Raw genomic sequence first — 12,483 nt, 5'->3', positions numbered from 1 at the left:
GCATGCGCAGTGTGAGGGTTTTACAGATGGGTTACTACCATAGACTGTGGCCTATAGAGCGACTACTGCGTCTTGTATTGATGCTTTTGTAGTCCCTGAATACATGCCCTCTCTCAACAGTGAGTACTTTGTTCTCACATCAGACAAGGAACTCCAAATTCAATGTGATACTTCTGTTCTGCTTTTACAAGACTCCCACTATTCATTTGTAGTAAAAGGTCAGTAAGTTAGTAAAATATTTTCAGTGGAGTTATTGTTAATAGTGGTTTGTTATACATTTATATATGAATGGTATTTATCAAGGCACACAGTTATGTAAAAAGTTTTTTATTCAAAGTCTTGTTTTACATACAAATTCACTACTAAACATGTTTAGTTAATTGGTCATATAGTTTAACAGTCCATAATCAGAGGTGTAATGCCGTTAACATGGAGGTAACACCACAATTCTGTATGGTCAGCTGCCTGAACCCTCAGGCTCTGGAGACTGCAGGAACTCATAAGGGTCATGAACCAACTCAGACTGATCACCAACGCCCAGGTGTGAGGGACTCCCTGTAGATACGGAAAACATCAAACCAATTTAGTGATAGGAGGACAGTTTACACAGTATGAACAAAGAAATGTGGTATTCCCAAAAACAAATAACACCATTTTCTTGGAGCTACATCACAATTTTGATTTAGTCACAATTCATGTGAACTTAGTATCTTTATTGATTGCTAATTAAAGTCATTAGCAACTTCTGAAAGTTGACCAAAAGGAAGTGTGGGTGTGAAAAGTGTCTTTTTAGAACGACTAAACCTGCCCTGCTAGTTAGGCAGTTATGCTTGATCCACTTACCAACATGGTGCTGGTCTCGTTCTGACACATTGGAGAGAGAGGACAGGTTTGAAGAGGGTCTGGATCCCACTCGGTCCACCTGAGCTTCCTGAAACTCCTGCAGGAGTTTGTCAGCATCATCAAAGTGCTGCTGGCTGTCCTCATTACTTGGTTCCTTCTTTAACGTCTTACCTACAGCACACGGCAGGTACATTTACATAGCCAGTAAAAATCCAATAACTAGAATAATACGACTGCCCATTAATTAGATTGGTGGGATTACATTTTTGTTGTGTGTTTACATGCACGAAAGAAACCTGTATGTCAAAAATACCTAGTAACATGTGCCAGGTAAATTGTGGTTTTTAGAGTGACTGTTGTTTTTAGAAGACAAATTATAATTAACTTTAAAATAACTCTTTTTTGAATCATTTTTCTAGTCAAAAATCTGCACAGGTGTGAACAATCAGAAAGAAATCAAATTACTCACAACAGATCTAACTGTTTACATGGCATTTCAATATCTTATAACTCCAGAAATCAGCCTTTTGGTATGCATATAAACGGTTTAAAAGATAATTCAGATCATCTCAACCATCTCTTGACCCTTACCCAGTGAATTTAACATAGAAATGTCCAGTGACATGTCAGGATAGTTCTTCATTGACATAAAATCAAGCACCGAACTGCTGTCTCCCAAACCTGTGCCATCTGACATCTAACAAAGAGCAAACAATTTTATTTGCATCACATTTGCATTACAATTGTCCATAACTGTTCAAAAAGATTTAGTTAAAATATACTTGCCTGAATATCACAAATGCTGCCTTTTGTTTCATCAGGTTTAAGTGTCATATTCCTTTTCTGAAATGAAGCGTTCATGTTAGGTCTATATCATTACACAGACAACATCCTCACTAAAAAAAAAGGTTAAATAGGGCACCAGTCTGATCTGATTCACAGCCTTTGTGTGATCTCCTGCCGTCATTTTGTCAAGAAGTCCATCCACTAAACGCTTTGTGACACTGCCACAACCCTTAACAAACTCCTGTATACTGTGCAAAGGAAATAAAAAGGTAAGCATTGGATATATTATATTATGTATTTGAAGAAATTAACAAAAAAATTGAAATAGAAATATCATACCTTAGTGCGCATTGTACCCCAGTATCATCACCGTAGGCAGAGTAGAGCATATCCACCTCATCAGGAGACAAGTCTGGAAATACAGAGTTCTTCTGCAGACTCTGGACATTGTAGGCACTGCTCAAAAATGTAACTGCAAAAAGGATCCATTATCAAATACCTATGCATTATCAAAAATACATTATCCATTTTTTCCCCATTTTAGTATCAAAATATCACGTATTACAAAACTAGATTTAAACTGATCTCACCTTTATGCCTTCTATCATCTTTGAATCCCAGTGTCGTTAAACCTGGGAGAAGCTTGTGAGACAGTGAACTAAGGTCTATTTTGTGGACCTCATCTTCTGCAAATAAAATGTGTTAAAAACTTTCACAAAATTATTTAAAAAACACAAATTAGTCATTAAAACATTACCTGTGGCATCTGGATCAGCTTGATTAACAACAGTGTAGAGTAGAGATCCTTCTGTATCTTTTTGTAAATAACCAATCTGAAATCACACAACAAATATGAATTTTATATAAATAAATCTCAACTTGAGTTAGCAATAATACTAGTTCATCACCTTAGAGTTGGGCATGTATCTGTTGATACGATCTCGGGCTTCATCTGCTGCATGTTCTACCAGAGCCAGAACGTGCTCTTCTGCTGTGCTATCAGTCAGACTGCAGGCATTTCCCTCTGGCTCAAACAAGTAACTGAGAACAGAAATAAAGGGCACTCCTATGAAAGCAAGCAACTACCATATAAACATGTACTCCCTGATTAGGGTTGCATAGTGGACATTTTCTTTGGAAAGAATTTACAGGAGATCTGCGAAATTATAACAATAGAAAAGGGTGTGAATGGACAGGAAATTTGGTAGAGTACAGGCGAAAACAGCAGCTTCTTTAGTTAAAGTACTATGTTGCTTTTGAACCATAATTTCGATTTATGTATTTTTATTTTATTTTATTTACAATAAAATGATGGTCCTAAATCATGTTCGTTCGCATTATCTCTTCTCAGTATGTGTCCAGTGTTAAGGAACTTTTCTGTCTGTCTTTTTGCAGTTTTACCTAATCACTTCTTTAGCTGGTTGCTTCCTTGACTTCTTTGCTGAGTCCACTGCTATAGGCATGATCTCTGGAGGAGGTAAATCTTCGGTGAGGTCCTCATCCCCTAGAATGGCTGCCTGTTGGCTGAAGTCCATGTCTTGCATAAAGGACATGCTGCGCTTCAGAACCAATAACCGATCCTGCAAACAATGATGGTAATAATCATGGTAATGACTCTTTAACAGTCAAGTTTAGCAGATAGCATATTTTGCTCAAATACATGGGAAGAAATACAAAAGTGTAACTTCTCTGCTTGTCTCCGTGGAGTTGTAATTGCTTTGCCTGGATTGTTCCACAGTATGGCATTAAGTTTATATATCTCCATGGAGACAAGCAGGTAATGCCTCCAGGTCAAGCTACAAGTTGGATGGAGAGATCACTGACAAATGTTTAAGGATACAGATGAAAAACTGTAATAAACTGTAAGTGCAATAAATACAGGATAGGGTTAGGATCAATTTAATGCCATAACATGAACAAAGCAATCAAATCTTCATGGAGACAAACACATGCTGGACCTGGAGTTACATAGTCTACCTTTACGTATATGAGAACTTACTTTGCTCATCATCTTGAATCCTGTGTGAAGTAACTTTTTGGCAGCTTTGTAGTAAACAGTCTCTGGTCGATTGTACACCATAGCATTGTCACACATGAGTTTAAAGTCAGCCTGGAGGACAAAAAATGGTTTTAACAGTGTCATAGTTTAATCCCAGAGCCACTTGCTTTCATTTCTCACCTTGAACTCTGTTACAGTGTTGTACTCATTGTTTCGAATTTTGTCTTTCATGGTGCTGAAATCCATAGGATGCTTGATGATCATGGAATAACCCGGAGCAATGGCATCCGTTACTGGAAAGGCAAAAAACCCATGGGGGTCTTTCCTACAAAGAAAAAGAACATTATTCTACAACAGGCAAATAAAATAGTGGGAAATAACATTTAAATAATATGACTGTGAATCTCACCTTTGTAGCTGTCGTAGAAAGTGTTCCAGCAGCTGTTGCCTTGGAGTTGATTCGCTCTCTGCTTTCAAACCACAAGGTAAGCCAAGCAATTTAACTATGAATAATATTTTTATACACTGCCTGGCCAAAAAAAGGTCGCCACCAAAAAAAAAAAAGGTCACCCATTCTAATATTTCATTGGACCGCCTTTAGCTTTGATTACGGCATGCATTCGCTGTGGGATTGTTTCAATAAGCTTCTGCAGTGTCACGAGATCTATTTCCATCCAGTGTTGCATTAATTTTTCACCAAGATTTTTCATTGATGATGGTAGAGTCTGACCACTGTGCAAAGCCTTCTCCAGCACATCCCAAAGATTCTCAATGGGGTTACGAACTCTGTGGTGGCCAATCCATGTGTGAAAATGATGTCTCATGCTCCCTGAACCACTCTTTCACAATTTGAGCTCGCTGACACTGTCCTCTTGGAATATGCCCGTGCCATCAGGGAAGAAAAAATCCACTGATGGAATAACCTGGTCATTCAGTACATTCAGATAGTCAGCTGACCTCATTCTTTAAAGACATACTGTTGCTAAACCTAGACCTGACCAACTACAGCAACCCCAACCTATTTGCTTAGTTAAATCCAGGCAACTTTTTTTTGACGAGGCAGTGTATTTGTTAACTTGCCTTGTTGTGTCCTGCATGCTCTGACTGGCCGGTCCCCTTGCTGTTCCACATCCACTTTAATATTGGGATGAAACTCCTCTATGTCATGCTCAATGTCATATCTTTCTTTTTTCTTTTTCTTCTCCTCTGGCTTTAAAAAGATAAAACAAAGTCAAACTATTGTTGACCAAAACACAAAGGGGGCATTGCAGGCCAGCTTACCTCTAATGAAATACTTATCGTTTTTGGTGCAAATTGTTCAGCTGGCACGACACCACTGGCAGCAGCAGCCTCTGTTTCATTTTGCTCTCGTTCTCTCTTCTTCCTTTTTTCCTCCTGTATAAACAAGTATTAAACAATTATTATTATCTCAATGATGACATTCAGACAATGATGCTATTGCTATCCACCAGAAATCTGCTAAAAAGTGCCCGTCAGTATTTAAATTGAGGTTGAAATATCATACAAAATGTCAATGCACTGTAAAATTAACAAAAAGAAAAGAGCAAACAATATCTCCTTTTACCTTGTTTGAAAGATAACACTGCTGTGTATTTTTTTTAAATCAGCTTTTTTGAACCTGTTTTATCGTAAACTACATACTCAATATGTTTATTTTACACATCTCCAAAACGACCATTGCAGTATCATCCATTTTTATTGTCCATCTCTACTCACTGGTAAACATTTGTATACTGACCTTTCGACGTCTTCTTTCTTCATCATCCACATACTTGTCTTTGTCCTTTTCTGACTTTTTCTTCTTCTTTTTCTTTTTATCCTTGTGTCGTTCTCGCTCGTGATCAGATCGGTCGTCATAATAACTCGAGTCATGGCCAGATCCAGAGAGTTCAGTCACTTCACTCCCTCCGACTTTGAGCACTAGTTTGAGCGGCTTCTCAAGGGCCTTGTCTTCATAATCTGTAGTCAAACAAAATACATTTTTGATCAAATTTGGTCAAGAATGAGATTTAGTCTTTTCTAATTGTCAATAATCAGCTTGGGGCTTTTAATCGAGAGTATATGAATGTTTTTCTGTTACACGGCAATTATTAAAGGTTTGTACAAAAAAAAATAATAATAATAATAATAAATCACATTTAACATGCTACTACATGCAACATAACACTGATGGACTTTGAGAAATGAGGGGCATTACAGCTAAGACTTTAGCACTTAGCAGTCTGGAACAAAAGCGGTTCATTGTTAATCATTGCGCATGCATTTACCATCAACAGTTCTCCACTCCGGTTTATGCTTCTTATGCTTCTTTCCCATTCTGATAAATAATATTCTTTGTGGTTATTTGGGTCAAAACAGTGGCACTGATGCTCAGCTCCAGCAAAAAGCAAAGCGAGAGGCGCAAGCATTCCGGAAGTGAATTCTACAAAACAAATGTACTTCCGGTAGGGCAAATGTGCGCGGTGAATTTAACTTTTTCGGAAGTCTCACAGCTGTTTTTTAGTCTTCTTTATTCTGCTTATGATTGATTTTACTGTCACTGAGAACACGCGTAACATAAATGGTAAGGAGTGGCTTTTTGAATGATACGTCGCTTTTCATTCATGATTATCCAAACTTGTGCTAGTAACGCTAGCTTGTCACACAGCTAAACCGCTAAATAGTCTAGCAAAACACTTCTTAAACTGTATAACTTCATTATTTCCTTTATTTACGTTTTGTCAGTGGAAAAATCATAATGGAGATGGAGGCGCAGTGTCAAAATATTAATGTTGAAGTCCTCGTCAAATCTCAAAGGTATAAGTTCTATAAAACGATAGCAATTGAATGTGCTTTTTGCTAATTTTTCCGTATATTTATTTTTTTATATTTCAGCACTGCCAAACTGTCAGACGTGAAGAGTCATGTCCTATCTCTGCTGAATCGCCACAGTTTGATATTTGGAAATTACAGCTGGACGGAGTTTGATGAAGAGTTCCTCTGTAGAAATGTACAGTCTGTGGCTATAGTTGATCTTGAAGACATGATTACCCAGGTAGACTACGCCTCTTCAGATTTAGGATAAGGATATTAATCCTTATTTTTCCCTGTCATCATATTTACAGTTCACGTTTTCTGTCACTCTAAGCCCCTGGATCTAAAGAACTGTGCGATCTCTGTGCACATTTTCACACTGAATGAAGATGGTCCAAGCACTCTCAATTTAGAAGATGATGAGGAACTCTATGCAGCCAATCATTGGTTGCTGCCAGCAGGTAACACTAACTTTCTGTCCAATAATTATCTGTAAATTCCTTTCTGAATATTACCGGTTACTGGAAAAACATCTTGCTCCCCCTGTATAGAAAACAGAGTTTAATTAATCTATGCTTAAAAGAGAGACCATGCATTTTGGTGGTACTGACAATAAGAACATCACCATAATGTTACATTAAAAATTGCTGTGAATTCTGCATTTTAAAATACAACTTTTTGAGTTGCTTTAATATTTGAGAATGCATTGGTATCTGTCACAGTATGCATTTAGTCTAGCTACTGATTAGTATTAAGTATTATTTGAAAACACCAGAGGGTTACATTTTGACCGAACATGGCTGCAGCAGTAATTTGATATAATAATTTGTTATAAATGCCATGAGTGGGCATGTACAATGTCTTTTCAAATCATAAGTTTAGTGTTTATTTATTTTTTTTGTTTTTATAAAAGCTGAATTCCATGGAATCTGGGAGAGTCTGGTTTATGAAAGTGGAGTCAAAACCCAGGTAATTGCTTTAAAATTATAATTAAATCAAATATAGCTGTAGTTTCTCTAATCTAAACTTGATATATTTGTGCTTCTTAGCTTTTGGATTATGTCACAACAGCAATCTTCTTCTCAGACAAAAATGTTGACAGTAACCTGATCTCCTGGAATCGGGTTGTGTTGCTTCATGGTAAATTACTGACAAAACATGACTGAAGTGATTGAGGTTTTGCTCATAGTAATATTTATTGTAACTATTGTTCATGCTCATGTGTAGGGCCCCCGGGCACTGGGAAGACCTCACTGTGTAAAGCTCTGGCACAAAAGCTGTCAATCAGACTTTCAAATCGGTCAGATTTAATTTATTAAAACCACAGTAATTATATTGCACCTGCTGGTCTCATTTTCCTCCCCCCTCCTGCCCCTCCAGGTATTCTTACGGACAATTTGTAGAGATAAACAGTCACAGTTTGTTCTCAAAGTGGTTTTCAGAGGTACACACATTTTTATTTCATAAGTAAATTATAGTTATAATTGTTACAACTGTGTATTTTGGTTACAGAGTGGCAAACTGGTCACAAAAATGTTTCAAAAGATCCAGCAGCTAATTGATGACAAAGAAGCGCTTGTGTTTGTTTTGATCGATGAGGTACAATAAGAATAAAGGTGATCAGATAAATGTGTTAAAGAAATATCTTATGCAACTAATATTGTACATTCATTAATATTGTGCAGGTAGAAAGTTTAACGGCTGCAAGAAATGCATCTCAAGCCGGAACAGAGCCATCTGATGCCATCCGAGTGGTAAACTCTGTCCTCACTCAGCTGGACCAGATCAAACGGTCAGAAAACACTGCTTGTATTTAGTCTATTATTTTATGATATAACTGTAATACTCACTTCATATTCTGCTATATTTCTTTAGTCACTCCAATGTTGTTATCTTGACTACCTCCAATGTGACGGAAAAGATAGATTTGGCATTTGTGGACAGAGCTGACATTAAGCAGTACATTGGACCTCCTTCGGAGAAAGGCATCTACAACATTTTTCTTTCCTGTCTGGAAGAGCTCATGAAGGTCAGTAGTGCTTGGAGAAAAAAAAAAAAACATCTTTACAACAGGGATATTATGAATTTTTTTAAACCTTTATTTGTCCCATCATGGGTTTTGCAACAGGAGTAGAATAAATAGTGTTATAAATATGCAAGATGCATAAGGTCTCAAAAAAGCATAAAAACAAATTTAACTACTATGTTAAAATATACTATACTATTTTATTATACTATAATATACTATTTTATTAATATTAAATGGGCTGTTTATGCTTAAACAGTTCTCTGATCTTAACAGTACATTTTGTACAGTATTGTTTCTATAACCCCCAAATAAGGCTTGCACCTTCCTAGGATATATTTTTGAGTAATGCTAACTAACAAGTACAAAATGTGTTCTGTATTGGGCTTAAGTGTTTAACTGAAAGTTGGAAGTGAAACCTTTTGGGGCCCTTATTTTATAGTTTCCAGTTGCTGTTAGTTGTATATTGGTAATAAAAGTATTGTGCGTTTATGACTTTGTGCAGTGCCAGATCATCTACCCTCGGCAGCAGCTGTTCACCATGTTTGAACTAGAAACAATGGGCTTTGCAAAGAGTGAGGTCTCTGAACACAGTCTGAAGCTCAGGAGCATTGCACTGTGAGTATGACCATAAATCTTGTAACAGCTTTCAGTTAAACTTTCTGTCTGCACAAAATCAAAACACCTCAGGGTCATGTGTAACTTTCTTTTGCCAAAATAGAAAAAGTAGAGGTTTGAGTGGAAGAGCTCTTCGAAAGCTACCATTTTTAGCCCATGCAATGTTTGTCAAGGTAAGCACGATCTCTTGTTTGCAAAAATACAAAGGAGTGGCATGTTTAGTTTTTAATTACTACTTTTTATTTTGTTGCAGACACCAACTGTAAATCTGGACAGGTTCCTGGATGCAATGGACAGGGCTGTGGACAAACAGAAGGAGGAGAAAAGTAACCTAGTCAATGGAGTCTGAAGACATTAAAGCCAACCTGGTATTTTTCCTCATGGTCTACACATACAGTATTTAACACATTTTAGGAAAAATATTTTAAATTTCATTAGCATTCACCTTTAGTGTTGCTTTATATACTTGTTATGAATTCAGCTTGTGTAAACGGTTTACTTTTATATAAAATGTAGTTATAACTTTTATTCTTTCATTTGTTTGTGTTGGGCATTTCTGTTCTTTTCTTTGTATAAATAAGGAAATCCAGTTCTTTAAGAAACCACTTTTTGTTGAATGTTGTCAAGTGTATTTTTGCTTATTTTTTCTACTGTTATTATTCATATTTTTCATGTAAAGTTGTAATAAACAACGGTGAAATTTTTATTGCTACTCTAGAAGATTACTGGTAGTTTCATACACCCACCACCAGAGGGTGTGTACATACCTGTTAGTTTCCTTGTATATTTTATGACATACAAGACGTTGAAAGGTTAGACTCTTGCTGTCACCAAAAGAAAAGAAATCCTATTATAAGGGCGATTGTTCTTATAGTTACAGATATAAGAACAATCGGCCTTGTAATGCACTTTTACAGATGATTATTTTTGCCAAGTGGTAAGAGCTTATAGCAGTACTATTTATTAGCCTATATGTGACGTGTGCATTTGATTCACTAATTTACCCTAAAGCCAAACAGTTGGGATATGGCTTAATATTTTTCCATAGAGCATCAGACATACCATAGTTTATATGGACAGATGAGAGGCACCATTGTTCATACAAGCATGTTTTGAATTCTGTGAATGAATGCTCTGGTGCTTTGCATGTCAGCTGCGGGAACCTGACAATGAATGAGGCCTTTGTTTGTTGTTGGCCAACAGCTTTTTCACTGCACTTCAAAGGTGCATACTATCGGCTGCTCTAAGAGAAAGCGAGTTTATTTTTTCATTATGTTTCATACCCACTAAATCAATATAAACTTTTAGGCTAGAGTTAGATGGAACCTTAGGAAACAAGTACAAAAGGAAGATTTAAAAGCACAATATAAATTTCTTTGCATTGAAGTTTGATGTAGTCAGACTGGATTTCCCCCTTGTTGCCATTTGTGAAAAGTATATTTTTGAAGCCATATAATCTTTGCGCCTAATTGTTTGCTGTAGATGCAACATTTTTTTAAAGTCAATTATGTTCGATGAATCACACGGAAGCCCTTCATTTCTCTAATCCCAAGTGCCTCAAAAGGACAGACATTTTAAATAACCCCATAATTGGCCTGTCTGAAAGCTTTTTTATTCATTCTTGACTGTAGCTGATCCAAAAGCAGGCAGCTGTTGAGAGGCAATCAAGTCAAAGAGTGAGGAAATCTCAAAAGACTTATTGTTACAAAGTTTTATCACAGATTCAAACTACTTCAAAATGTCCGACGAACTCCAAACAAAACAAATGATGTTTTTCCTGTCGACCGTTGTTCAGGTACATGGCTCAGAGCTGTGGAATATTAGTGCTTGTGCCAGTAGTGATTCACATAAGAAGGGGGTACCACACAACCCCATCACACTCACACACACACAGAGTATATATATAGGCATTTTAAGACTAAACCTATGGAAACTGCTTGACTTTCCAACTAAATAAAAATGACAGACTTAATGGTAGATGTATTTATGTTGCCAATTTGATTTTCTTTTTAGTATGTAGTCTCGTTTTATCACAATCATTTATTTGGCAAGTACAATGCTTTAAATCTTGCAGAAATAACTAATGAGTCGTCATAAAACCGTCACATTTCCCGAACTTATCCATTTTTCACTGTTGTGGGAGCCTTTGATGATAAACCAACTCTTTTATCCCTCTGAACATTGCCCCTAAAAGAGAACTGCAGCGCTTTTGTTGTTTCATCTCAGAAATGAAATGTTTTCTCTCTGACTTCTTACATTTGTGCTTCCACTATGTCAAGAGAAAGTAATTCAGTCATTATTTGGATTTAAACGGTTTTCAGGTTAAGGAAAAGGAAATTGTAATTGTTAAAACCACAAGTGAATTAATCCATGAAGGGTGTTCATTTTAGAACCAAAAATTAAGTTATTACTTTTTAAATGAAAGTTAATTTATCACAATTATTTTAGACGTTTTCTGATTATATTGTGAGCTGTAATCACTATGATTATCTTACATTTTTAAGTGTATAATTTGTCTTGGCCACTTTTCTGATGATGGAAATCAGTGTGGTTTGTTTTTACAGCAACATCAAGCCAGTATCATTAAAGAAATGTATAGATTGAGAATGCTTACAATTTGAGCTCAGTTGGGCTGGAGTCTGGTTTAATCCAGTTTAGACGTGGTTTGGTCTTATTCTAGCCCAGGTGTAGTCCTACATTTGATGTGGTGACTAAAATTGGTATACAAACTGACATTACGGGGACCTACCTCACACAGGTTGATTTAAAAATTTGTTCAGCATTTAAAAGTCATATATGGGATGAATAGGTTAAGACTAGGGGTTAGGCTGGGGGGTTACGCAAGTAGTAGTCACATTTTTATGATTAGGATCAGTCTCTCGGAAAGTAATGTTGATGTAATGTTTCTAAGAAAGACGAAAAGCCAACATGTGTGAACACAGCTTTTAAGTAGCACCCATTAGATTATCACCTCACAGTCAATCGTGTTACAGTCATTATACATTGACATCTTTGGTGGTCCTTTTATATAAAGAGATTGATGAGTGATATCAGTCTTTCACAATAAGTTTCTGACTACTGGCATTTAATACACTAAACCTTAAAAGAAAACATTTGACACTACACTACTCTATATCATTTTAACACAGACATAATCTTCGAGCGAAGTACATATTTTCACACATTTGATTGCTTGGCTAAATGAATATTCAGTACTTGCTGGCGTGTGTTGGAAAGTCAAAGCTTTAATGCCGTGCCAAAGAAAACAAACTGCAAAACCTGCTGAAAGATGATGGTGTCTGGTGGGCTTATGTGGGGCATGCCAGCTTTCCTGTATAAACATTCATTTATCTTCAGCATCCACTGCACACAGCCCTGAAAGTGGACAAATATTTGT

At 36.6% G+C, this 12,483-nt stretch overlaps 2 protein-coding genes across 3 annotated transcripts; one reads left to right on the top strand and one right to left on the bottom strand.

Annotated features, from left to right (window-relative positions):
• Positions 1 to 313: 313 nt before the first annotated feature.
• brd9 (bromodomain containing 9) lies at positions 314 to 6,049 on the bottom strand. Its single transcript, XM_033980952.2, has 17 exons — positions 5,917 to 6,049; positions 5,388 to 5,608; positions 4,910 to 5,023; positions 4,705 to 4,838; positions 4,038 to 4,091; positions 3,809 to 3,953; positions 3,629 to 3,739; positions 3,031 to 3,209; positions 2,538 to 2,670; positions 2,387 to 2,462; positions 2,220 to 2,315; positions 1,969 to 2,101; positions 1,766 to 1,877; positions 1,630 to 1,686; positions 1,435 to 1,540; positions 844 to 1,014; positions 314 to 555 (listed from the first exon to the last, which is right to left on the bottom strand). The coding sequence occupies exons 1-17, from the start codon at positions 5,963 to 5,965 to the stop codon at positions 458 to 460; spliced, it is 1,989 nt and encodes a 662-aa protein (XP_033836843.1). The 5' UTR covers positions 5,966 to 6,049; the 3' UTR covers positions 314 to 457.
• Positions 6,050 to 6,097: 48 nt separating this feature from the next.
• Positions 6,098 to 9,639, top strand: trip13 (thyroid hormone receptor interactor 13). Of its 2 annotated transcripts, XM_055227823.1 has the most exons (14): positions 6,098 to 6,212; positions 6,374 to 6,445; positions 6,524 to 6,683; positions 6,777 to 6,903; positions 7,356 to 7,411; positions 7,492 to 7,582; positions 7,670 to 7,742; positions 7,823 to 7,886; positions 7,955 to 8,041; positions 8,128 to 8,234; positions 8,318 to 8,471; positions 8,974 to 9,086; positions 9,190 to 9,259; positions 9,340 to 9,639. In XM_055227823.1, the coding sequence occupies exons 2-14, from the start codon at positions 6,387 to 6,389 to the stop codon at positions 9,433 to 9,435; spliced, it is 1,257 nt and encodes a 418-aa protein (XP_055083798.1). In that variant the 5' UTR covers positions 6,098 to 6,212; positions 6,374 to 6,386; the 3' UTR covers positions 9,436 to 9,639. The 2 variants fall into 2 exon arrangements, with proteins under 2 accessions (XP_055083798.1, XP_033836844.1); XM_033980953.2 differs by lacking the exon at positions 6,098 to 6,212 and having other exon boundaries at positions 6,352 to 6,445; positions 9,340 to 9,629.
• Positions 9,640 to 12,483: the final 2,844 nt, after the last annotated feature.

The sequence above is a fragment of the Periophthalmus magnuspinnatus genome, chromosome 16 (assembly GCF_009829125.3).
Source record: "Periophthalmus magnuspinnatus isolate fPerMag1 chromosome 16, fPerMag1.2.pri, whole genome shotgun sequence".
Lineage (NCBI taxonomy): Eukaryota > Metazoa > Chordata > Actinopteri > Gobiiformes > Gobiidae > Periophthalmus > Periophthalmus magnuspinnatus.
The sequence above is the reverse complement of the archived record's forward strand: the minus strand, read 5'-3'. Positions and strand labels throughout refer to the sequence as shown.